Genomic DNA, 24,533 nt, shown 5'->3' on the forward strand with positions numbered 1-24,533 from the left:
TTGGTTTCTCTTGGGCTTTTGGAAGTTACTGTAAAGACAACCCATTATTTTCTCGAAAAAAAACAACTGAATTGACTCAAGATACTTATCCACATGATAAGGGAGGTCTTGAAAGTCTCAAAAATATCAATAACTCATTTTTGACCAAAAACGAAGTTACGGCCTTTTGCCTTTGCATGGCAGTATAGCAACATCGACTTTAAGTGTTGGTGAACAGGGCAGTGAACTGGATTTTCACTTTGCGGTGTACACCAAGAAGCAAAACTAAACCACTTAAATGTATATAGCTTCCTTGTTGATGGAGCTCTAGCATTTAGAATGTTATCAACCACAGTGGGCGATAACCCATTATTCAAAAGTGTGCCCCACTGAGGGGCCAAATGCTGCCCCTTGCTTGAGACAACATGTTCGCTCTGAACTGAATCTCCCAAGGTGTCTTTAACAGGACAGAGATCGGAGTCAAAAACCATACTTGAGATGGCTAATACGGCACCACTAACAGAAGCTGAACCCGATCCTCCCGAACCCTCTGCAGAACTGCGTGCTGCAGACTGATCGGTGGAAATGCGTAAGACGCGCTCCCGGCCACTGATGCATCAGTGCATCGATGCCCAGTGGTGCTGGGGGTGAGAGAGAAATCCAGAGGGGGACAGTGCAAACAGGTCCACTTACTCTCTGCCGAACCTCCTCCAGATTTGTTCCATAATCTGAGGATGTAATGTTCACTCTCTGGGCGTCAGACCCTGTCTTGACAGGAGATCCCCCCCAAGTTCAACTGGCCCGGAACATGTGCGGCTCGTAGAGACACATTGTCCCGTGCCCACAGATGAATGCGAAGTGCAAGCCTCAGCATGGCATGAGAGTGCACCCCTCCCTGGTGATTGATGTAGGACACATGGCATCTGCAGCCAGTTTATGTGCCAATACTGCCGCTGGCCCGTCCAGACTCCATAGGCTGGACGACCTTCGTGTACAGCGGCCCAACCCATGCTGGAGGCGTCTGTCGTTATCACCTTGCGGCAACACACCTGTCCCAACGGAACGCCCAACATCAGAAGGCAGGTCTGTTTCCAAGGCAGCAGTTTAGTAGCACCCACACGTCACTCTGAAGGGATGAAGTGCATGTGTCCGTGGTTGAAGTCCCTTTGTGGAGTTCATCCAGCAATAAAAAGGTCTCGCATGCAACATCCCCAGGGGAATGACTGCGGACGGCATGATCCTGTGCCCCAAAAGCCTGTGAAATGTTCTCACAGGGAGAACACGTCCCACTCTGAACATTGCTAGACACCGTAATGACAGAACGTGAGCTGGAGACAGGAGTGCCTGCATCGCCTGCGTGTCCAGCTCCACTCCCTAGATTGCTCAAATGGCTGAGAACGACATCTCGATGTTGGGCAGCCAAAGACTCTGAGTGAGCTAACACCAACCAATTGTCAAGATATTTCAAAATGTGGATGCCTTGAAGCCTCAAGGGCGTCAGAGCTGCATCCATGCATTTTGTGGTACCAGTACAAGTTTGAACGGAAGGACGCAAAATTGGTACGCTTTGCCTCTGAAAACGAATCTGAGAAACGCCTGTGCTTCGGCACAATCTGAATATGGAAATAAGTGTCCTTGAAATCTATTGTCACAAACCAGTTCCCCGGCTGTACTTGTGACATTATTTGTTTCTGCATCATTGTGTGTTTTGTGTACACTTGTGCATGATGAACATAAAATTCTGTTATGCATGTCTCGAGTCCCTTGGTCATGGAGACAGGGGCTGAATTCTGGAAGTGTTTTTTATTTAATGTTCGCTCCCCAGAGCAAGCTGCGGGGGGAAACTGAACCATATTCTGGTTGTCGGGCATTCGAGGCATGCACAACAGCAAACTCATCCCAATACTGACCAAAGGGTAAACAGAGGAGAAACGGATATGTTTATACAGTCCAATTTTATTCACTGAATGGGAGCTCACCATTCGTTACACCACAAGTCCATCAGGCTCATGTGTAGACCTATTTTTATTGTACACTGAGTTAGTTATATTACGTGTGCCCTGAGACCCTTGGTCATGGAGGCAGAGGCAAAACTCAAGCTGAAAATATTCAATGCTTGTTCGCCAGCGCAAATTATGAGGGAAACTGAGCTAAATTGGTGTACTAAAAAAAGGTTTAGACACTAAACCGGTCCCAGCATATAATGGGGGAACAAAGTGTAGTACTTGAGACAAAGGGCTTTTGCACACTGAATAGAAAATTAATTACAAATGTTTTTTTACATTATTCATGTGATACATGTGGGGGCGGGGGGGGGAGCGTTTGCTAACCTCGATTCATAGATGGAGGTAGGCATGCACCGATACATACTGATGTTTTTAAACGGATTGGTTATCGGTACGACAAGCCCGATCCAAATCCGATACTGTTATTTTTAGCCTTCACGCAGTGGGCAATATTTGAGCGCTACTCACGAACAACATCTCAGATGTAGATGCTCAGTAGTTCAGTTCACTTATAATATGCATTGAGAACGGCACTGGAGGTGCATTTTACCAGAATTTGAATAAGAAGCGAATTAAACTACTGTGAACAAACGGACACATACAGGATTTCCTGGAGAGTTCAGAATGTCAAAATAAAAGCACGAGGGTTTAAAAAGTGCACGATTTAAATATATTACTGTTGTATTTAAAAAAAGTCAATAATAATAATATAACAATTTATTATTATTATTGTCATCATTAGTATTTGTTTACAATTTATAACAATATTTAAGTTGAATGGGTTCCAAAAAATAACTGTGTGAATGAAAAGTGGACTGATGTCTTACAACTAAATTGAATAAAAAAGAGATCTGAATCCTTTAAAGTCCAGATGCAATTGCGTGACGTCACACAAACATGTCGGCACCAGGGGAGATATACTAAGTAATTGATAAACATTCACTTTTATTAAGTCAAATTTATTAATGAGTCAAATTTCCTACATTGCATGATATTAAAGCTTGTTTAACAAATGCCTACAGAAACAGGTGTCTAAAACATGGTATATTATACTCTCTTTTGATGACCGTACACCTGCAGCACAAATGCTAGCGTTGCAGCATTGTTTATCAGTTGGGTTGCTGTGAGACATCTCTGGTGACAGTGGAACAGCTGCTAAGCTAAAGGGAGTGTTGCAGTTTTGTTTCCTTACACGTCATCTTCCGAGCATCTGGCAATAGAATGCCTTTATGGACGGAGATCTGAGATGTCAAGTTATCCCACATCCGAGCTGAATGGAACGCAGCATGACTCCATATTTCCTTTCGCTAACCCAATGCTAGACGGACATCTGCAGCTCACATGCATGAAAGTTGGGGTTGGGGGGCATGCATGAACTAGTTGATTCATGAAATCAGCAGCCTAACAAAGGTTGACTAACATCAGAGGTTTGATTTGTTTTTTTGTTTTTTTTTTCAAAAACTTTAAAATACAAAGTATAAAATAGTATTTTGTATTTCAAATACATGTATCTGAAATATTGCCCATCCCAAGGCACTGCCTATAAAACAAAGGTCATCTTGACTGTTAAGTATCGGCATTTTTTTATTTATTTATTATTATTATTATTATTATTATTATTATTTTTTCAAATGTAATACCTTAAACATTAAATTACCTGCTAAGAATATACGCCGATGCGAGTGACAACTCTGGAGACCGGAAATTAAAAACAGTCGGATCGTTGAACACTTCCGCGTTCAGGCAAAAAGTGGATAAGAGAAGACGCGGACATTTTTGCGACATGTAGTTGTCAGTTTACAGTTTTCCCATTCATTTGTATGGTATCCGCAAACGGTGACTTGCTGTCGTAATACGCTAGTTGAACGTTACGCTCGCTCCTGGGGTAAAAACGCGGAGATTGGTACTGAAGTATAGAAGATCTCTGGCTTAGCAGTGTGTGCTAATGTAAGTGCATGTCGATAGAAATAAACAAAGCGGTTTGTGAAACTTAATGATTTTCAGCGTTTGTCAACAATCGCCATAAAGAGGGTATGGTACATGTTTTTGATTGCAATTAGGTTAACCAAGACTAGCAAGTGCTGCTCTTGTGTTAAGATTTTGGCGGACGTGTTCAAATTGAATTTTATGAACACGATTTATTAGGCTAGAAAAATTATAAACGCCCTGAACTGTTAAACTGGTGCATCTGTCTTGATTATGAGTTGATTGCAATTCAAAGGTGCTTGATTATACGCAGTCATGTCGCTTTAGCTTTTAATCCTTCGAATAATTTGCGATGTCTTCATTCAGTGATCTCGACCACAAGCGTTTGCACGTTTGTACCGTCAACATGACGGAGAGGGAGGAGCGGCGCTTCGCCGACGTGCCCCGAGAGTCCGTCAAGCTAATGGCCAAGAGCAGCGGGGTGGAGCTCAGCGAGGAGGTCGCAGCTCTGCTGGCCGAGGATGTGTGCTACCGTCTCAGAGAAGCAACACAGGTCACTTACGAGTTCATTTAATTCCTTCTGAAGCGTGTATGAATGTTCTTGTACATGCATAACTTGGTGTTTCTTCAGCTTCGGGCACTTTTAACACTGTGGACGTCTAGAAATTAAATTCGCGGTAAACACTTTTCACACTCTCACTTGTTTATTTGTCTACTAGCACTAACAGTGTTCAACAGTGTATGTACATGCACCACACCAGATTTGTCTTTTTTTTTTTTTTTTTTTCTTCTGAAAGTCCTGGAAATTCCCACCACAGTGTCTTTTCCACCACATCTCAAATTCTGTATCGTGGTTAAAGGGTTAGTTCACCTAAAAATGAACATTTTGTCATCATACCATATGTGTGTGACTTACTTTCTTCTGCAGAACACAAACAAAGGTATTTGGAAGATATTTCAAATCTGTAGGTTCTTACAATGAAAGTGAATGGTGGCCAGAACTTTGAAGCTCAAAAAAGCACAAAGGCAGCATAAAAGAAATTGAAATGACTCCAGTGGTTAAATCCATGTCTTCAGAAGTGATATGATATGTCTGGTGAGAAACTTTTATGCTGCCTTTATGTGATTTTTATTTTGAGCTTCAAAGTTCTAACCACCATTTACTTCAGAATGAGCTTTATTGGCAAGTGTGCGCACATACACAAGGACGTTTTTGGGGTGATAGTAGAAACAAGTGCAGACAGAACATAAAACATGGTAAGAAGATAAATAGAATGGCGTATGTACGTGTGCAAGTGGTAATGTATGTGCAAGGTAAGGGTATGTACAGTTATGTACATTCACTCATATTTAATTCAATATGTACATGAGATATTAATTTACATTATTGCACTATAGTCCTGAGGCAGTTTAATTGTATATGAGGAAAATGGCCTGAGGGTAAAAACTGTTCTTGTGCCTGGATGTCCTGGCACTCAGTGCTCTGTAGCGCCGGCCAGAGGGCAACAGTTCAAAGAGGCAGTGGGCAGGGTGTGTGGGGTCAAGAGTGATTCTACCTGCATGTTTCCTCATTCTGGAGATGTACAGGTCTTGGAGGGTGGGCAGGGGGGCACCAATAATCCTCTCAGCAGTCCTGACTGTCCGTTGTAGTTTCCTTCTGTCTGATTTGGTGGCTGAACCAAACCATACAGTTATAGATGTACACAGGACAGACTCAGTGACGGCTGAGTAGAACGGAGTCAGCAGCTCCTTTGGCAGGTTGAAATTCCTCAGCTGCGAAGGAAGTACAACCTCTGCTGAGCCTTCATAATGGAGTATATGTGGGTGTCCCACTTCAGGTTCTGAGAGATGAAAGAGCCCAGGAACCTGAAAGAATCCACTGCTGTCACAGTGCTGGTCAGGAGGGGGGAGGGGGAGATTTCTCCTGAAGTCCACAATCATCTCCACTGTTTTGAGTGTGTTCAGCTGAAGGTTGCTGTGACCACACTAGAGAGCCAACTGTTCAACCTCCCTTCTGTAAGCGGACTCATCACCGTCGCGGATGAGGCAGATGACCGCGGTGTCATCTGCAAACTTCAGGAGCTTGACAGTGGGGTCCTTTGCAGTGCAGTTATTATGTACAGGGAGAAGATCAGTGAAGAGAGAACGCATCCCTGAGGAGCACCAGTGCTAATAGTGAGGGTCCTGGATATGAGTTTCCCCAGTCTCACTAGCTGCTGCCTATCTGTCAGAAAGCTGTTGATCCACTGACAGATTGGGGTGGGCACGGAGAGCTGGGTCAGTTTGGTTGAGAGAAGGTCAGGCATAATGTTATTGAAGGCTGAACTGAAGTCCACAAATAGGATCTTTGCATAAGTCCCAAGTCTGTCGAGGTGTTGCAGGATATAATGCAGTCCCATGTTGACTGCATCATCCACAGACCTGTTTGCTCGGTAAGCAAACTGAAGGGGGTCTAGCAGGTGTCCAGTGATGTCCTTCAGGTAGGCCAAAACCAGTCTCTCAAACAACTTTATGACCACAGACGTGAGAGCGACAGGTATGTAGGCATTAAGTCCTGTGTTTTTTGGGGGGGACCGGAATAATGGTGGAGTGTTTGAAGCAGCAGGGAACTTCACACTGCTCCAGTGATCTATTGAAGATCTGCGTGAAGATGGGGGCCAGTTGAGACTTTGAGACATGTTGAAGATTGAGTAGCAGGGGGGGGGTTGCAGGAGGTGTAAGTGGGTGTGTGAAGTGAAGATCAGAGCGGGGGACTGGGCTTTTCTAACCTGCAGTAAAACACAATCAGGGGCCATATGTATAAAACTTAAGAAAAGTCTTAAGCTTCGACTTAAGTGTCAAAAAATTCTTAGCAAAGAGTAGGACTTGTGTAAGAGTAGGAGCTTTTTATAAAGGTGCTAAAAGCAACTTTCAGCAAAGTCTAAAACTGATTCTTAAGTGCTGACTGAGGTAAAACTTAAGTGTTGTGAAATAAGGATGTAACACGGTTAAAATGGGTGAGGAGGAGGCGGGAACCAGATGAAGCATCAAAGTAATATTTTAATGAAAACTTAAAAACTGCAAACATAAACACACACACGGCAGCTGCGTGTGGCTCTCTCTCTCACGAACTGCCGCATCCGGCTTGGCCTTATCCCTCTCCTCGGCTGATTAGCCCAATTGGGGCCGGCTGTGCACACTCGCGGGGAACCCCTGGAATGACGTACATCGGGGGGGGGGTTGCCCTTCCTGCCCCGCCTGCCAGCAGGCTTTCCCCAACTTTCAAGACCTGGGAGGTAAAGAGGAGGGAAAGGGCAAGGCGGAGCGACAGTCAGAAAGAGAGAGAGAAAAAAAATTGCTCGGCTGTTCCCAGACACGACGTCGCTTGGTCCTCGACCACTCCTCTACCCTCTGGTGGACAACAGCTGCTCCTCCCTGGGTGGACCGGAGCGAGTCCTCCGATCCCTGGCGAACGGAACGCCCCTCCACGTTCTGGCGGCCGGCAGCGAGCCCCTCCTCCCCTTGCGGACGGCGGCCGTTCCTCCGTGTCCAGACGGCCAGCAGTGACGACTTCGTCCCCCAATGGACGGCTGCGGCTGCTCCTTTGGGCGGACGGCAGTGGCGAGGACTCCACGACAGTGCATCCCTCCTCCTTCCCGGGTTTTGGGACCAATGTAACAAGGTTTAAAATGGGCAAGGAGGAGGCGGGAACCGGACAAAGCATCAAAGTAATATTTTAATGAAAACTTAGACAAAAACAACAAACATAAACACACACGGCAGCTGCGTGTGGCTCTCTCTCTCCTGAACTGCCGCATCCGGGTCGGCCTTATCCCTCTCCTTGGCTGCCCTCCTCCTCGTCACAAAGGACTACAATGATGTTGACCAAAATGGCCTCTCTCAAACACTGAACAAGCCAATAGTGAGCCTGCAAGGGTAATATGTCCCAGCTGGTATGACACCATTCATGATTCAGTACAACACATTATAAAACAATGTTTTGATAATAGGTTATATTCTGTTGATTATTATTTGATTTATCAAATGAGAAAGCCAAATTTAATTTCCTGTATTTTAAACATTATTCCACATATTGCCGAATGTTGTCCTCAAACAATGCGTAAATTGAAGGCAGCAAAAAATAAAGATGCAAAATCTTGCAATATAATCACATATGCTTTTAATGTTATCAAAATTTTTTTTTTTAATGTAGATGGACAATTTAAATCACACAGTGAAATGATAATAAAACAAACTGTTGTAATCCCATTACAGCTACATGTAAGATTTCTGTTAACAAGGTGCCATTTTGGGGGAAATTTGACGTTCAACATATCAGCAATATTTTATCATAGCACACCATTCGGTTGAGTGGCATTGGTGCGCACTCCGTGAAGTAAGCCTATTTTATTTTATTTTATTTATTTATTTTTTGGCCTATTTGAAGAAATAATGACTCGCTTGCTGTTTTGGACAAGTTGTTTTGCAAAATGGAAACTTGCATGACTTTGAGTTTATAATATTTACAAATAAGAATAAATCAGTAAAATGTAAGTTATGAGCCGGGGTTAAATGCCTCTCAAGAAGATTAAAGTGCAGAAGAAATCTGAAAGTGAAACCCCACACAAAACTATGAGCTTATTAATAGTTTTATATAGTGTTTGTGTTTGGGCTCTTTTTAGATGCAGCTCTGTACCATTTTTTAAATTTCTTTTTTCCCATAGAAACACATTTTCACTACTGTAAAGTGGTGTCACTGACTGAGGTTGCAGTGCTAGTGAAAATATATTCAGCTAATCATATCTAATCATCAGTTGAATTTGTTGATTATTTTCATCATTGATTTTTATAATTGAATTGATATTTAGATTTTATTAATTAGTTGTTGCAGCCCTCTGAAAGTTTAGGTATGTAGCCCATCACATTTTTTAAATGCTTAATTCAAAACAATGAGTTTCAATGTATTCATTAAATGAAAAAAATGTGCTGCAATTAAAAAATTATATAGATGGATTTCATTTCCCTCAAATACAAAACCCATTTGCCTAAATTCCACTTTCATAAGTCCAACACATTGTTCCTTTGTTGTAGAGTGTGTTGTCTCCGTGGAACACTGTTATTGTGCTACTCCTAACTAGGTTAGGATACCTCTCTAGCACTCTTAAACAATTTAGGAGCTGAGACCAAGTCTTAACACTTATGAACCTTTATGAATCACACTTATTCTTTAGTCTAGGAATAAGAGTAAAATGACGTCATTCTTAGAATTTGGACACACTTAAAACTAAAATTTTACTCTTAAGCGGCTTTATACATTCGGCCCCAGGTCATCAGCCAGTTGTTGATTCTCTACAGAGCGAAAGGGTGGTGTCTTGTACTTGGTGATGTCCTTCAGGCCTGTCCACACTGATGCAGGATTGTTGGATGAAAACTGGTTTTTCAGCTTTTCAGAGTAGCTTCTTTTTGCCACTCAGATCTCCTTAGTATGTTTCCGGCCTGGTTGTACAAGATTTTATACCCACTTCTGTAAGCATCCTCTTTGGCATGACAAAGCTGTCTTCCTGTAAACCATAGTTTATCATTATTGAATGATAAAATGTCCCAGTAGGGATGCACATATCCTCACAGAAACTGATATATGATGTCACAGTATCTGTGAGCTGGTCTAGGTCTGTGGCTGCAGCTTCAAAAACACTCCAATCAGTGCATTCAAAGCAGGCTTGTAGTTCCATCTCTTACAGTCCTTACTACAGACTTACAGTCCTTTACTACAGACTTGCATTTGCATTACTTGCATTGTATGGACCTACAAAGCTGAGATATTCTTCTAAAAATCTTAATTTGTGTTCTGCAGAAGAAAGAACATCATACACATCTGGGATGGCATGAGGTCACAACAATTATATTTGGAGTTGGTTAACCATAAAAAAGATTAGCCATGTGTTATATATCATTGGAAAGGTCTCAATTAGTAGGATGCAATGAGCAAATGTGTTTCACTCGGAGGCCAAACTGTATTACTGTGTATTAAATTCCCACTGACACACACAAATGTAATAAACAGGAGTTGCTTTTTGTCACATTTTTCCTAATTACTTGCATCATGAAACATACATATACCGTAGACAATGACATATCGTAACTTACAGCAAACTATCCAGATTCAAACGAGCCCAAACACAACATAATATGATGAGATCTTGAAATATTCCACAAAGAGTGTACATGGAAAGATGATGCACAAAAGGACGCTCAACACACATTGTGTGTGTGGGTGTTTGTGTGTGTGCGCGTGCGCACATGTCAGAGGACTTTGTGTGTGCAAACACAGATCCACATATGTGCTCATCTAAAGATTGAGATGCTCCTGAACACTTAAAATTTCTGTATTTTATAGTCCGATCCATTCATTTCCAATGGCTGATCATTTATGACCAGGAACACAACAAGAGTAACGAAGTGAAATAAAACCCCCAAAAATGTAAAGAAAATGGTCAAATGTTTTGTGTGTTTTTGGATACCATATGTGAACAAAGTCAAGACATTTTATTCCAATTGGATTAAGTAAAAAAAAAAAAAAAACGGGAGTGGAGGGAAAAAAAATAAGTTGTCTGGGTCAAAATGACTGTAACACAATGTAAGGATTAAATAAAAATCAACACATGGGTTATGAAAGTGTCCGTAGTTTAAGAAACACCCAACTTAACCTTAAATGGTCAAACGTATGCTGCAAACAACTAACCCAATGTTGCACATTTCATCTGTTTGTCCCACTACAGAATAGCTCACAGTTCATGAGACATGCAAAGAGAAGGAAGCTGAGCGTGGAAGACTTTAACAGAGCGCTACAATGGAGTAATACTGAGGTATCTTTTTCTAATTATTTGTGTAAATCCTGAAACCAAGTTTATGTTTGTGTTATTCACGCTAGCGCCATCTTTGATTTTTAATGGGAATGACAATGAGGCTGTGAGGGATAGACTTACCATCTCTTCAGTGGCACGCACAGTATAAAGCTGTATAAAGCTCCTTGATCACATCTGATTTTCCACAACTCATGTTGTCTGGAGTTTTTTGTATACTGAATGGTCTTGGAAAGATTTGTTTCAACATTTTGTCTGCGTAACAATCCAAAAACACTTTTAACTGCAGTACAGACCACTGAAGAGATTTTAAGTCTATCCCTCACAGCCTCATTGACAATCCCATTAAAAAATAAAGATGGCGCTAGTGTGAATAAGGTCAGTTGTCTCCAACACTTCAGCATTTGGAGAGCAAATTTTCATCTGTCGTATGTTTCTAGACCATTTGTGGCTTTGGCGCACAAGATGCCTTACCGTTCCGTCCATTGAAGGAAGGAGAACTCTTCTTTGTAGAAGATCGGGAGATAAACCTAGTGGAGTTGGCCCTTGCTACCAACATCCCTAAAGGCTGTGCGGAGACAATGGTTCGAGGTAAAGCATGGATCATTAGTGATATTCCATATGTTTCACTATACCCCGATCAGTCACAACATTAAAACCACCTGCCTAATTTTGTGTAGGTCCCTCTCGTGCCGCCAAATCAGCGCCAACCCGCATCTCAGAATAGCATTCTGAGATAATATTCTTCTCACCACAAATGTACAGAGCGGTTATCTGAGTTACCGTAGACTTTGTCAGTTTGAACCAGTCTGGCCATTCTCTGTTGACCTCTCATCATCAAGTCACAGAACTGCCCCTCACTGGATGATTTTTGTTTTGGCACCATTCAGAGTAAATTCTAGAGACTGTTGTGTGTGAAAATCCCAGGAGATCAGCAGTTACAGAAATACTCAAACCAGCCCATCTGGTACCAACAGTCATACATGTGATTATCTAATCAGTCAATCGTGTGGCTGCAGTGCATAAAATCAGGCAGATATGGGTCAGGAGCTTCAGTTAATGTTCACATCAACCATCAGAATGGGGAAAAATGTGATTGCAGTGATTTCGACTGTGGCATGATTGTTGGTGCCAGACGGGCTGGTTTGAGTATTTCTGTAACTGTTGATCTCCTGGGATTTTCACACACAACAGTCTCTAGAATGAATGGTGCCAAAAACAAAAAACATCCAGTGAGAGGCAGTTCTTTGGACGGAAACACTTATTGATGAGAGAGGTCAACAGAAAATGGCCAGACTGGTTCGAACTGACAAAGTCTATGGTAACTCAGATAACCGCTCTGTACATTTGTGATGAGAAGAATATAATTTCAGAATGCTATTTTGAGATGCGGGTTGGTGCTGATTTGGCGGCACGAGAGGGACCTACACAATATTAGGCAGGTGGTTTTAATGTTGTGGCTGATGGTGTGTGTGCGTGTGCGTGTGCGTGTGTGTGTGTGTGTGTGTCTATATTTATATATTATATATAGTGAAGTTTCATACTTTTGTAACTTGCTCAATCTATAGCTCTATGTTGTTTATTTGATCTATTCTACAGTGAATGTATCATACCTTGATGGAAAGGGCAACCTGGAACCTCAAGGAACAGGTAATTTCCTGAATCTGAATTTTGAGTTTTTTTTTTTTTTTCCCTCTCAGATCTTTTTTTAAATTTATTTATTTTTTGACTGACTGACTTTTGAAACTGCAGGTTATATGTTGACAGATGTGATTTATTTTCTGTGCTAGCTTTTGCTAGCACATCCACATTAGTTGTCATAGTAACGATGCAAATTTGTGCATGTTCGCTATGCGTGAGTGTTTGCCGCAGTTAATGTTTTGCGATTTTGTTTACTGCCCTCATGAAAATCATAAAATATTAAAGGGATAGTTCACCCAAAAATCATCATTTACTCACCCTCATGCCATTTGAGTAAATGATGCTCTTTAGGTCCTTACAATGCAAGTGAATGGTGATCAGACCTTTTGTAGCTCAAAATCACATAAAGGAAACATAAAAGTGATCAGTATGACTCCAGTGTTTAAATCCACATCTTCAGAAGCAGTATAATAGGTGTTGGTTAGAAACAGAACAGTATTTATGTGCTTTTTACTCTAAATCTCCACTTTAACTTTCACTTTCAGATCTGGAAGCTTTTTTGGAGCTTCAAAGTTCTGGCCACTATTCACTTGCCTTGTATGGACCTACAGAGCTGAAATATAGAGGGTGACTAAATGCTAAGAGAACTTTTAATTTTTGGGTGAACTATCCCTTTAACACATTCGACACAGAAAACAGCTTAAAAAAGGGGTGAGATGGCATGTGCAGTTTTTGTTGCTGCTAGGGTTTACAGCTGTCCCGTTTTAGCTGGGACATCCTGTATTTTGACCGAAATTATGGTGTCCCATTTGGGACACCTATTGTCCTGTATTTTAGCGGGCAGCGAAACGTCCTGGATTGAAGGCTTTGTGTCCTGTATTAAAGCATAAAAGTGTCGGACAGTGAGATTCTTGAAGAGGACCCCTGTCCTCTATTGAACGGCTCAAAATGCTCAAGCTTCCCGTATTCACGTGAGACATTCAATACTTTATTGCGTTGTGGTGGCTCGCAGCCGGTGTGTGTCATAGCACCTTGTCGTGGCCGCATTACCACTTCGGGGTGTGCATTATTTTTCAGTAATTCCAAGGTCCATTGTCAAGTATTTCTTATTTTGCGGGTGGGTAAAGCCAATATCTGTATTATTTTAAGAGGTCTGCACTGCTTTAGCTGCCCTGTAACATATACATGACATATGGGTGCATTCCATTCAGAAGTGATCATCCCTATGCTCTATTCCCCTCATAGACTTTACCCATCCTCTGTCGGAGGGCTGAAAGGTGTAATAAAACAGTCATTCTCTTTTAAGTCATTTTTATTTAAAATTCTCTTGTAAAGATCCAACGGTGTAGCCATCATTATTGTTTACCCTTCGAAGTGCCCTGTGAAGGAACACAGTCTATGTCTTCTCATCGCAACACCTGACGAAATACCCATAGTGCACATCAAATGATGGAAAAAGCACATTAATTGGATTTAATGCATTTTTAGTCCTGTTCAAACTACAATAGCCTAAACGGATTTGAGTCGGACAGGCCAAAAAAAATTTTTTTTTTTTTTCTTCTGCCTGTGTGAACATAACCCAAGTGATTCTATATAATCACGTGTTGGCAGAAGTTATGATTTCTCTTATGTACCAAAAATGTGTACTCTTTTTTTAGTACCCACTGCTGTTCAGTCTCTATCAGATGATCTGCTGAAGTATTACCAACAAATAACCAGAGCAATTTTAGGAGAGGACCCACATCTCATGAAGGTATTCTTTGTTTCACTAAATCATTCATGTAAACCTTCTATAGAATAAACACTAATGCACAATGTGTTCTCTTGCTAATATTTTGAAATCTTCTTTTCCCAACAGGTGGCTTTGTTAGACCTTCAGTCCAATTCGAAGATTGCTGCCCTTTTGCCTTATTTTGTTTATGTCATCAGTGGGGTATGTCACTTTTGTCCAAAACGTACATACGTGTTCTGTTCCATCGTTTTAAGTCCATTCGACCAAGAAACATAATTTGAGTTTAATACACTAAAGTAAAAGGGAAAGCCTCAGCTTTCTAATCTCGGCAATGGTAAGATATAACAATAATTTACATGTCAACTGAGACTTTCCTTCTTACTTTAGTGCATGTGCTTCTGGGTCAAAGTGACTCGAAATGACTCGGTTTATAGAAATTTGAAATAAATTCAGTAGCGTAATTTACTCAGTGTAAACGTTTCCTTTTTTTGTGTGTGCTAGGCCAGTTGCTTTTGTTCTTCTTACTTAGGTCAAGTCAGTAAGTCATGATCTGGACCAATTAAACCGACTCCTACACATGGTGAAGAGTTTGGTGCAGAACCCGTACCTGTACCTAGGCTCATATGTGCGCAGTCTGGTGTCCAGTGTCATGTACTGCATCCTGGAGCCGCTGGCTGCCTCAATCAACCCTCTCAATGACCACTGGACCCTGAGAGACTACGCAGCCCTGCTGCTCAGCCACATCTTCTGGTAAAGATATGAGACAGATATGACAGACAAAACTTGTTCGTGCGTCAACATTTTCCAGCTGCCACATTTGATAAATGTATATCTGTTAACAGAGACTCTGTTCCTAAACCAAGTGAGCTGCCTTGCTGTCTACTGCCTACATAGGCAATATTCTGGCCAAATTTGAACCTCATAAGTGACTGAATTGAAATGCTTAACATAGAAAACAACTCATGCGCACCACACAAATAGTGTATAATATGTTGATTACATGAGAAATTCAATTGATGCTCGCTGTCGATTCCAGTACATTGTTATTTTCCATTAAAGCGATAGTTCACTTTTGTATGAACTTTCTCTCATCATTTACTCACCCTCATGCCATCCCAGATGACTTTCTTTCTTCAGCAGAACACAAATTAAGACTTTTAAAAGAATATTTCAGCTCTGTAGGTCCATACAATGCAAGTGAATGGTGGACAGAACTTTGAAACTACAAAAAGGATATAAAGGCAGCATAAAAGTAATCCATTTGACTCCAGTGTTTAAATCCATGATGTATGAAGCGATATGATAGGTGTGAGTGAGCAACAGATCAATATTTAAGTCCTTTTTTTTTTTTTTTTTTTTTTTTTTTTTTTACTATGAACTCCACTTTCACATTCTTCTTTTGGCAGTTCGCATTCTTTGTGCATATCACCACATACTGGGCAGGGAAGATAATTTATAATAAAAAATAACTTAAATATCGGTCTGTTTCTCACCCACACCTAGCATATTGCTTCAGAAGACATGCTCTTATTTTGTGACTTTATCTGAGAGTTGCTATTCTTCTGACTTGTAGGACACATGGTGATCTTGTGAGCGGGCTGTACCACCAGATCATTCTGTCTCTGCAGAAAGTTCTCTCTGATCCGGTTAGGCCTCTGTGTTCCCACTATGGAGCTGTGGTGGGTCTGCATGCTCTCGGCTGGAAGGTAAATCCTCAACTTGCACCTGCACATGTAAAAATACTTTGTAGTCCTGAATGTCACAGTTTTGTCTGATTGTTTTTTTTTTTTTTACACAGGCTGTTGAACGTGTGTTATATCCTCACCTCCCTGCCTACTGGGCGAATCTACAAGCTGTGTTGGATGATTACTCTGTGTCCAACGCTCAAGTGAAAGCTGATGGCCACAAAGTGTATGGAGCCATTCTGGTATGAAAAGTACTCTTACAAAAGTTTCCTTTTAGGTTGTTGAGATAAATATTGCAAGACAAATAATGTATCAGTCTGCTGCTGTTCATTTTGATTGAACTTGTGTAACATCATACCTCGATTTCAGTTTCAGTGTAATCAGTTGTGCAGTTTTGGATATCATACTGATGTCTAAGAGGTCAAGGTTTTCTGGTTTTTAAAGTGTTTTAGATGGTTTCTCCTTCAAGCAAGCACATAATACAATGAGCAACAATGCTATTATCAGTGCGAGAGAGAAGTTGCGATTACTTTATTAAACTGTGTATAATGCTGAATATAATGTATAATAATACTAAGGGTCCTGATATTTTATAGTCCTCCTGATAATCCCAAATGTAATGTCTGATTTCACCAGTAAATTTATCCTGTGGCCAGTGTCGGCACCAGGATGAATTACTTAGGGGGGCATTTGAAATTTCTAGGGGGGCACACATTCACTTTACCATAACTGTAGCTACTGTAACGCGACTAAAATGACTGGTGGTGTTTAGGGATGTCGTTATTATATGGTTTCACCATTAACCACGATTAAAAATGGCATGGTTAATTTAAGACAAGAAATTTTGTATTTACTCATGGCAAAAATACTATACATGTAATATATAAATTAATAATATAAAGGAGTTTTTCGTTGTAAGCCTAAAAGTGAAGATCTCTTGCGCTTGTACCTGGTTGGTTACTGGTTGTTGTTATGGTTACAGACAGAGGCTGCGTGTCGCAGACTGAATGTGCACTTTCAATTCACGTGAAACTGTGCCTTAAACACACAAATTCCAAAGTATAAGAAAGGAATTCAATCTACCAGTCTCATAACCATAAAAAGAGACTTAAATCATCTATTTGGGAGCATTTGAATAACTGACTGAAGACGATCGGATGTAATACAGACAGTCACAGAGATCATATAATGTTGCTTTTTTTTGTAATATTTAAGCATGCTGACAGAGCTGTGCATTTTACGTGTTGTTACTTTCAGCGTGATAAACTTTGAGAAGTTGCGTGTCTGTTCATCCTCATTATTTAAAGCATTGCTTGTGTTCAGATTAAATGTATTGAACGGTCAGTTTATGTTCCTGTTATTATGCATAGTCCACATGTTTATTTGTGAGATGTTGTGGACAAATTAAAGAACAATATTTTTATGGAGTGTGTTGCTGATTCTTTGGTGGGTTGTCTGACAGACATCGAATTTCTTTAATAAACTGTTGCAGAAGGAAAAACCTGTGGGATGCCGTAAAGTAGGCCTTCATGTTGCAAAATAAATTTTGAAGCGACTCCAAGCTCTCCAGTTACATTGAAGCACAATATTCTGCACCCAGAATGCAGATAATCCATAGTGTTGCCCTATGTTGGAGCGTCACTATTTATTCTAAAGATCCCCCGGGGTGGGGACCTGGGTAGCTCAGTGAGTATTGACACTGACTACCACCCCTGGAGTTGCGAGTTCGAATCCAGGGTGTGCTGAGTGATTCCAGCCAGGTCTCCTAAGCAACCAAATTGGCCCGGTTGCTAGGGAGGGTAGAGTCACATGGAGTAACCTCCTCGTGGTTGCGATTAGTGGTTCTCGCTCTCAATTGGGCGCGTGGTAAGTTGTGTGTGGATCGCGGAGAGTAGCATGAGCCTCCACATGCTGTGAGTCTCCGCGGTGTCATGCACAACGAGCCACGTGATAAGATGCGCGGTTTGACTGTCTCAGAAGTGGAGGCAACTGAGACTTGTCCTCCGCCACCCGGATTGAGGTGAGTAACCGCACCACCACAATGACCTACTAAGTAGTGGGAACTGTGCATTCCAAATTGGGAGAAAAGGGGATAAATAAATAAAAAAAAAGCTCCCCCGAGGTAAAAAGTACATTTTATTTTATTTTCTCACAAAACACTAAATAGCATCAAAAACTACCACCGGACTTTCCTTAACAACTGATGATTATGCTCCTATATACACAGATGAGCTCTTCGTGATATCTCTTCGTTTTGATAATTAATGATGTGTTTAAATCTTTCAGAACTCCAAGCAAACACATGTTGATATAAAACAATATATCAAATCAATCATGTACAGACTGATCAACTCACCATATGTGAAGAGCAACTCTATCCTCCACTTCTTCATTGAGTGCAAATATACAGGATGTTCTTCAGTCTTTCACTTCTGATCCTTCAATAATTTGGGTTTTATTGATATTTGGCTAAATTTCACTTTCTTCATCTGTCACGTTAACCACAACCAGGCTTGACAAAGTAGGCCTGCTGACGTGATACTGAAAGCTTGGCTTGAAAGTTCACCTCAGATAATTACCGTTTATTAATGTGGAAGGAGGCAAACATCATTTCACCTTATTCGGCTACATTTTAGGTGGAAACAATTGATGTTGTGTAATTTGAAACTAAACTTTTTTTATTTATTTTTTATTATTGTTCAGTTTACTAAGTGGAGCCTTGTCTTGAGCTGTCAGCCTCCTTTGGCATTTATGCAGCACATTTCAAACTTGCCTGGGCTATCACATATAAAAGAAAATAAATGAAATGCACATTTTCACATTAGCCTATATGAATAATGCACACTTGAAGTTAAATCGATCAAAACAATTGTTAATTTGATTAACAATTCATTTTTTAAATATTCTTTTTAAGACTCAGCTGTCCTTGCTACCTGTGACGGACCACCAAGGTGGAGCCGACCCTGCCTATGGCAGAAATTATTTTACTGGACAAACACTTTATATACTATTCTTAATTGTTTTTTTTTTTTTTTTTTTTTTTTTTTTTTTTAAAAGAAAGAATAGTTTATAAAGGGGTCCTGGGTAGCTCAGTGGTAAAATACACTGGCTACCACCCCTGGAGATCGCTAGTTCGAATCCCAGGGTGTGCTGAGTGACTCCAGCCAGGTCCCCTAAGCAACCCAATTGGCCCGGTTGCTAGGGAGGGTAGAGTCACATGGGGTAAACTCCTTGGCCGCTATAATGTGGTTCGCTCTCGGTGGGGCGCGTGGTGAATTGAGCGTGATTGCCGCGGTGGATGGCGTGAAGCCTCCACATGCGCTATGTCTCCGTGGCAACGCGCTCAACAAGCCACGTGATAAGATGCGTGGGTTGACTGTCTCAGACGCGGAGGCAACTGAGATTCGTCCTCCGCCACCCAGACTGAGGCGAATCACTATACCACCACGAGGACTTACAGCACATTGGGAATTGGGCATTCCAAATTGGGAGAAAAAAGAATAGTTTAGAAAAATGTAATCAGTGGCAATACTATTTAAAAAATGTACAATATTAATTTAAATTACTTTAATGTATGTAATCAGTGTACAGTGTACAAGCATATGTATCTAACATAATTATGTATTTTTCTGCTAGGCAGAATTATTCATATTTCTATTCTGGTGTCACCATTGCTGGGCTGATTTCTTTTGTCCCACTCCATCCCTGATTAAACATTTTACTCTTTAATGAACACTACTTTTGTTAAGCTTTACAAGTAAAGGAAAAGAACTGTTTTTATATGTCCTGAAAGTAATAATAATAATACATTAAAACTTTTCATGATTCAGGCTTTGTTCAAAGTTTTGTGAGAGTGAAGAATCATGAATTCAGTACTGTAAAATGAGCCAAATCCTTACGCCCTTTATCATTTGTTTAAAAAAAAAAAAAAAATATATATATATATATATATACACACACATACATACACACACACACACACACTCTACCGGTCAGAAGTTTTGAAACACTTACTCATTCTTTATTTTATATATATGTATATATATATATTTAAAATATTATTATTATTTTTTTCACATTTTCGAATAATAGTAAAGTCATCAAAACTATGGAATAACATAAATGGAACTATGGGAATTATGTTGTGACTAAACAAAATCCAAAATAAATCAAAACTGTGTTATATTTTAGCATCTTCAAAGTAGTCACCCTTTGCCTAGATTTTGCAGACATGTACTCTTGACATTTTCTCAACCAACTTCTTGAGGTATCACCCTGGGATGCTTTTTAAACAGTACTGAAGGAGTTCCCATCTATGTTGGGCACTTGTTGGATGCTTTTCTTTATTATTTGGTCCAAGTCATCAATTTCAAAAACTTTTTTTATTATTATTACATTTTAGTTTTATAATGAAATAAATTAATATGGTGGCACAATTATATTTTTGTCTACAAAACTAATTTCAAACATTTAAGCATACGCCTTCAGATCAAAAGATTTTTAAGATCATGAGAAACATTTCAGTCAAGTGTTTCAAAACCTTTGACCGGTAGTGTATATATTTTAATAATTGATTAATCACAGAAATAATCGAAGATTAATCCATTATCAAAATAATTGTTAGTTCCAGCCCAAACATCAAGTGTTGAATTTATTTTTTTTTTTTCATTGATTCATTCCAGGGCATTTCTACACCAGTGTTTCCCTTAAACTTAGAATGCAGCAGTCCACTGGCCCTGTGAAACTAGTAAAAGACTGATATGTCAGCCAGGCCAATTAATCTGCCGGTATTTGGCCGATATGTTGAGATTATTGACAGAATTGTACTGCTTGACTGACTAAAATAGTGGTCATTCAGCAAAGAGCCAGTTGTGAAATCTAACAACAGTCTTGTCAATTTATAATTAATTTTTAGCAATTTTGAGTGAATATGGTTTCTATTAAGGATTCATTTCAATTCAGCAATTTTGTGTACATCTTTATTGCTTTCATTAAATTGTTATATATATATATATATATATATATATATATATTAGGCATTTTATACAACACTGATTGGAAGAGGGGCGTTCCAAGAGTGCCGATGTACATTCCAACAGTGCTGGGACTTTTACCTTTTGTATCACTCTGCTTGTGTTTGTGGCTTTCCAAATGGTGGAGGGATTTTGATTCATTCATTTTGATTTCATTTACTGATTCACTCGGTGACCATTTCTGGAGAATGCATATTTACTCCAGTAGATGACCAGTAAGAGTATTTTATGTTATGAGTGAGTCATTTAGTTATAGATTCAACTGATTGGTTAAAGTCATTCACCATTGAAACAATGGAATTGAGCAAGAATGATTCGCTCACTTAAAAGATTTGTTTTAAAAACACTGATTTAAAAGTAACTCCACTAGTTCAAAACAGAGTATTGAGAGCAGGGCTTCAATACAAGTTAAGCTCAATCGACAGCATTTGTGGCATAATGTTGATTACTACATAAACCAATTTTGATTCATCCCTCCTTTTCTTTAAAAAAGAAAAACAAAAATCAAGGTTACAGTGAGGCACTTACAATGGAAGTGAATGGGGCCAATTTTTGAAGGGGTTAAAAGGCAGAAAAGTGAAGCTTATAATTTCATAAAAGCACTTCCATTAATTCTTCTGTTAAAGTCATGTATTATTTGAGCTGTAAAGTTGTTTAAATTGTCATTTTTACAGTCATTTTAATGTTTGTTGACATTACATCATCATGGCAACAGAGTTGCAAAATTGTCTATAACTTTACACAGAAAAGGTTAGTAAGTGATTTTATCACACTAAAATCATGTTTACACGCATATTATATTTTAACTTTTAAAAATTGGCCCCCATTGTAAGTGCCTCACTGTAAACCAGATTTTTTCTTTTTTTATATATAAAGAAAAGGAGAAGCAAGTTCAAATAAATTGTTGTGGTAATAAACATTATGCCACAAATGCTGTCAATTGTTCTTAACTTGAATTGAACCCAGAATATTCCTTTAAATATTGGCCAGGCTGAATCAGCCAGCAAAGTGAAGTAAATATGAAGCAACAAGTTTAAAGAAAAAAATTTAAGTAACTTTTTAGGTAAACAGTTATAATAACTAAGAACTAAAAATAAACTAAAGTAAGAACATTAATAAAAAAATAAAAAAAAAGAAAGAAATTAAGACCATTTGATTGGTTTTCTTTTTAATAAAGCAGTGAGTGTTTTTCTTTATAATATTGTTGTTTGATTTAATATTAACAAAATAACAGACAGGCACTGCAAGGTCTAGTGCTGAGATTTTGATATTTTGACACATACCTGATTGTTTTTGGGGGTATTTACACTTGGTCACTTCGTGTTTTAACTGATCAGATTGCCCAATGCAGATACTCGGTAACAGCTGTTATGTTTCACATTTTCCCTATGCTGACATGACGCTGTTTGGGCGTTGTAAAGTTTACACATGTGGCTTGAACAGTCAGATGCATTTAAGCTTTGTTCACATCGCAGGCAGCATGTCGCTAGACTTTGCAATCTGTGTCGCTGGGTGGCGTTCCTACTGCTGCTGCCGCGCTAACGTTATTGGTGGACTGCACAACTGGCCATAGTAGCGTTTGAAATGCTGTTTACAGATGATACTGCTGATAAAACTAAGATCTCATACTAATTTGACAAGGAATCGGTTCTGCCTCTAAAAATGCACATTCTGCAGGGGAGAGCGTTTTACATAACCTGCATCAGTGCTTAATGCATCATATCATTAAACAAGACGAACGTTATATCAATATATGAATCAAACTCACTCAGAATGCCGACACGGTTTTCCAGGCATCATTTTATTAGGCCATAACTATGTATGTGGTTAAAGACAAATGATATAGAACAGTGAAATCGCTCACAGAAACTTTGAACTTCTCCGTCTTGCCTGCACTCGAGTCGACTCCAGTATCTCACACTCACCCTGCCTGAAGATGGATGACGTAAGCTCCTTTGTCTTCCCTCTCATTGGTAGTCACTCGCGAATGTCGCTTGTCATTTGCATAAAGTTGAAACTTTTTCGTCTTGTCGCTCCCCACGACGATCTCTGTCGCCAGTGGTCACGACAGTTCGTGTCACCGGAAGTCGCTGTGCTCTCATTGAAAACGAATGGGATGGTGTCGTTGGCGGTGTGAACGGGGCTTTACGCTAGACCAAGTTTTTGCCTGGAATGCCTCTCAGACCACTTCCTGAGGTGCAAGATGTGACCAAGTGTAAATACCCCCTTTTTTCTAGCTGTTTGCAATCACTCAACTGCTTTTACATAAAAACCGTGTCTGACAGCCATTTTGATCATGAAGCACATTTGACCGTTCATGCGCACAGCCGCATGACCGCATTTACTGCAAGGCAAGAGCGCTCTTCTTCTGTTCACTTCTCAGTTACCCCGGTCGATCACCGACTCTGACACGACAATAAGCACCATAAACGAAGTGACAGAGCATGCGCTTAAATAAGCGTTTGAGCATTTGAAAGCAGTCGTGTGTCAGCCAGACGGCGTGCGGTTACTGAATTGTATTGGTACTAACAGTACTGCAGAAACATTGGTATCGTTAAATCTCCTTTATTTTAGTATCGGTTTGGTACTGAAGCACTGGTACATTTTACATTCCTAGAAATAACCCATATCTCTCTAATCTAAACCTCTTGAGCTCAGCGACCGTTTTTCTTTCCACCCTGAAGGTGGCGGTAGAGCGTTTGCTGAAGATGAAGGCACTTAGTCTGACCTTGGCAGCTGGAGGAGGCAATGCAGCTCTACAGGGCTCTGTCGTAGGGGCATTGGGTTTCAGAGAAAGCTCACCTGGTCTCAGCCCCCCTCCCGAACCCCTCTCCGAACCCCCTCTTGGCATTGCGAGCCATCTACAAACTGGCGGAGCTGGTTGCCCATGGGAAGACTGGACCCCTATCTCTCTTCCTGGCATGTACTGTGAGCTGTACTCCTTTTTTGGAGACAGTCTGGCTCTACGTTTCAGCACTGACCCACCACTAGGTGGCGCTCCACCTGCGGGTTCTTGCCCTCCCCTAAATGGCAGGAAGGAGCCAGCGAGTGGTGCCGCCAATCTGGAGAGTACACGCAAGATGCCCCAACTCACTGCCAGCATGAACATCAGCCCACAGCAAGATGGAAGCCCACGCACAGAACCGCAACCACCCAGTCTGGCTGCTACTGTTCCTGGGAGGTAGGAGTTAAACCACTGAAAAGTGAAGGGTCAATTCACATTATGTTGATCGAATGCATTTTAACCTTACCTTGCTCAATGTGGCCTCTTTTGTCCCTTTTGTCTGCAGATCTCTTGCCCGTTCTTCCTCCTCCTCATCCTCTGTCTCACGTTCCAGATCCTCTTCATCAAGCCAATCCCGAGACATTTTCCCCAAAGCCCGATTCCATCCTCCTCAGGCGGGTCCTCCGGTTTTCTCTTTCATTATTGGTGGACGACAGATGGGCCGCCGCTGCCAGGGAAGACGCTTCCAGACGAGCTTCACTCCAACTCCGCCTCTTACTTCCCTCCCACCACGTGCCTACGCCCACAAGCTACCAGTCATAGGGAGATTCAGCAAACCTGTGTGCCGCTGGACGTGTTCCCATTATTCTCTTCACCTGCCACTTTAAAACACCAAAAGACTTAAAAAAGAGTAGTTCACCCAAAAATGAATATTCTCTCATCATTTACTCACCCTCATGCCATC

The 24,533-nt window shown here is 40.5% G+C and overlaps 1 protein-coding gene across 3 annotated transcripts; it reads left to right on the plus strand.

The window, feature by feature from the left end:
• Positions 1-3,291: 3,291 nt before the first annotated feature.
• LOC127446013 (TAF6-like RNA polymerase II p300/CBP-associated factor-associated factor 65 kDa subunit 6L) lies at positions 3,292-24,533 on the plus strand. Of its 3 annotated transcripts, none has more exons than XM_051706614.1 (12): positions 3,292-3,412; positions 4,278-4,464; positions 10,670-10,756; positions 11,194-11,344; positions 12,353-12,403; positions 14,053-14,147; positions 14,253-14,327; positions 14,656-14,876; positions 15,700-15,832; positions 15,925-16,053; positions 23,529-24,025; positions 24,135-24,533. In XM_051706614.1, exons 2-12 carry the CDS (start codon positions 4,318-4,320, stop codon positions 24,454-24,456), a joined length of 1,908 nt encoding a protein of 635 aa, XP_051562574.1. In that variant the 5' UTR covers positions 3,292-3,412; positions 4,278-4,317; the 3' UTR covers positions 24,457-24,533. The 3 variants fall into 3 exon arrangements, with proteins under 3 accessions (XP_051562574.1, XP_051562591.1, XP_051562583.1); XM_051706631.1 differs by lacking the exon at positions 3,292-3,412 and adding an exon at positions 3,797-3,932; XM_051706623.1 differs by lacking the exon at positions 3,292-3,412 and adding an exon at positions 3,908-4,016.

The sequence above is a fragment of the Myxocyprinus asiaticus genome, chromosome 1 (genome assembly GCF_019703515.2).
Source record: "Myxocyprinus asiaticus isolate MX2 ecotype Aquarium Trade chromosome 1, UBuf_Myxa_2, whole genome shotgun sequence".
In the NCBI taxonomy this organism is placed as follows: Eukaryota; Metazoa; Chordata; class Actinopteri; order Cypriniformes; family Catostomidae; genus Myxocyprinus; species Myxocyprinus asiaticus.

Bases quoted from the DNA above. Each gene is read 5' to 3' on its own strand.
- LOC127446013 (XM_051706614.1), top strand. From the start codon at position 4,318: ATGACGGAGAGGGAGGAGCGGCGCTTCGCCGACGTGCCCCGAGAGTCC. The intron at 14,148-14,252 runs GTATTCTTTGTT...TTTTCCCAACAG, and splicing joins AGGACCCACATCTCATGAAG to GTGGCTTTGTTAGACCTTCA. The intron at 16,054-23,528 runs GTATGAAAAGTA...TCCACCCTGAAG, and splicing joins AAGTGTATGGAGCCATTCTG to GTGGCGGTAGAGCGTTTGCT.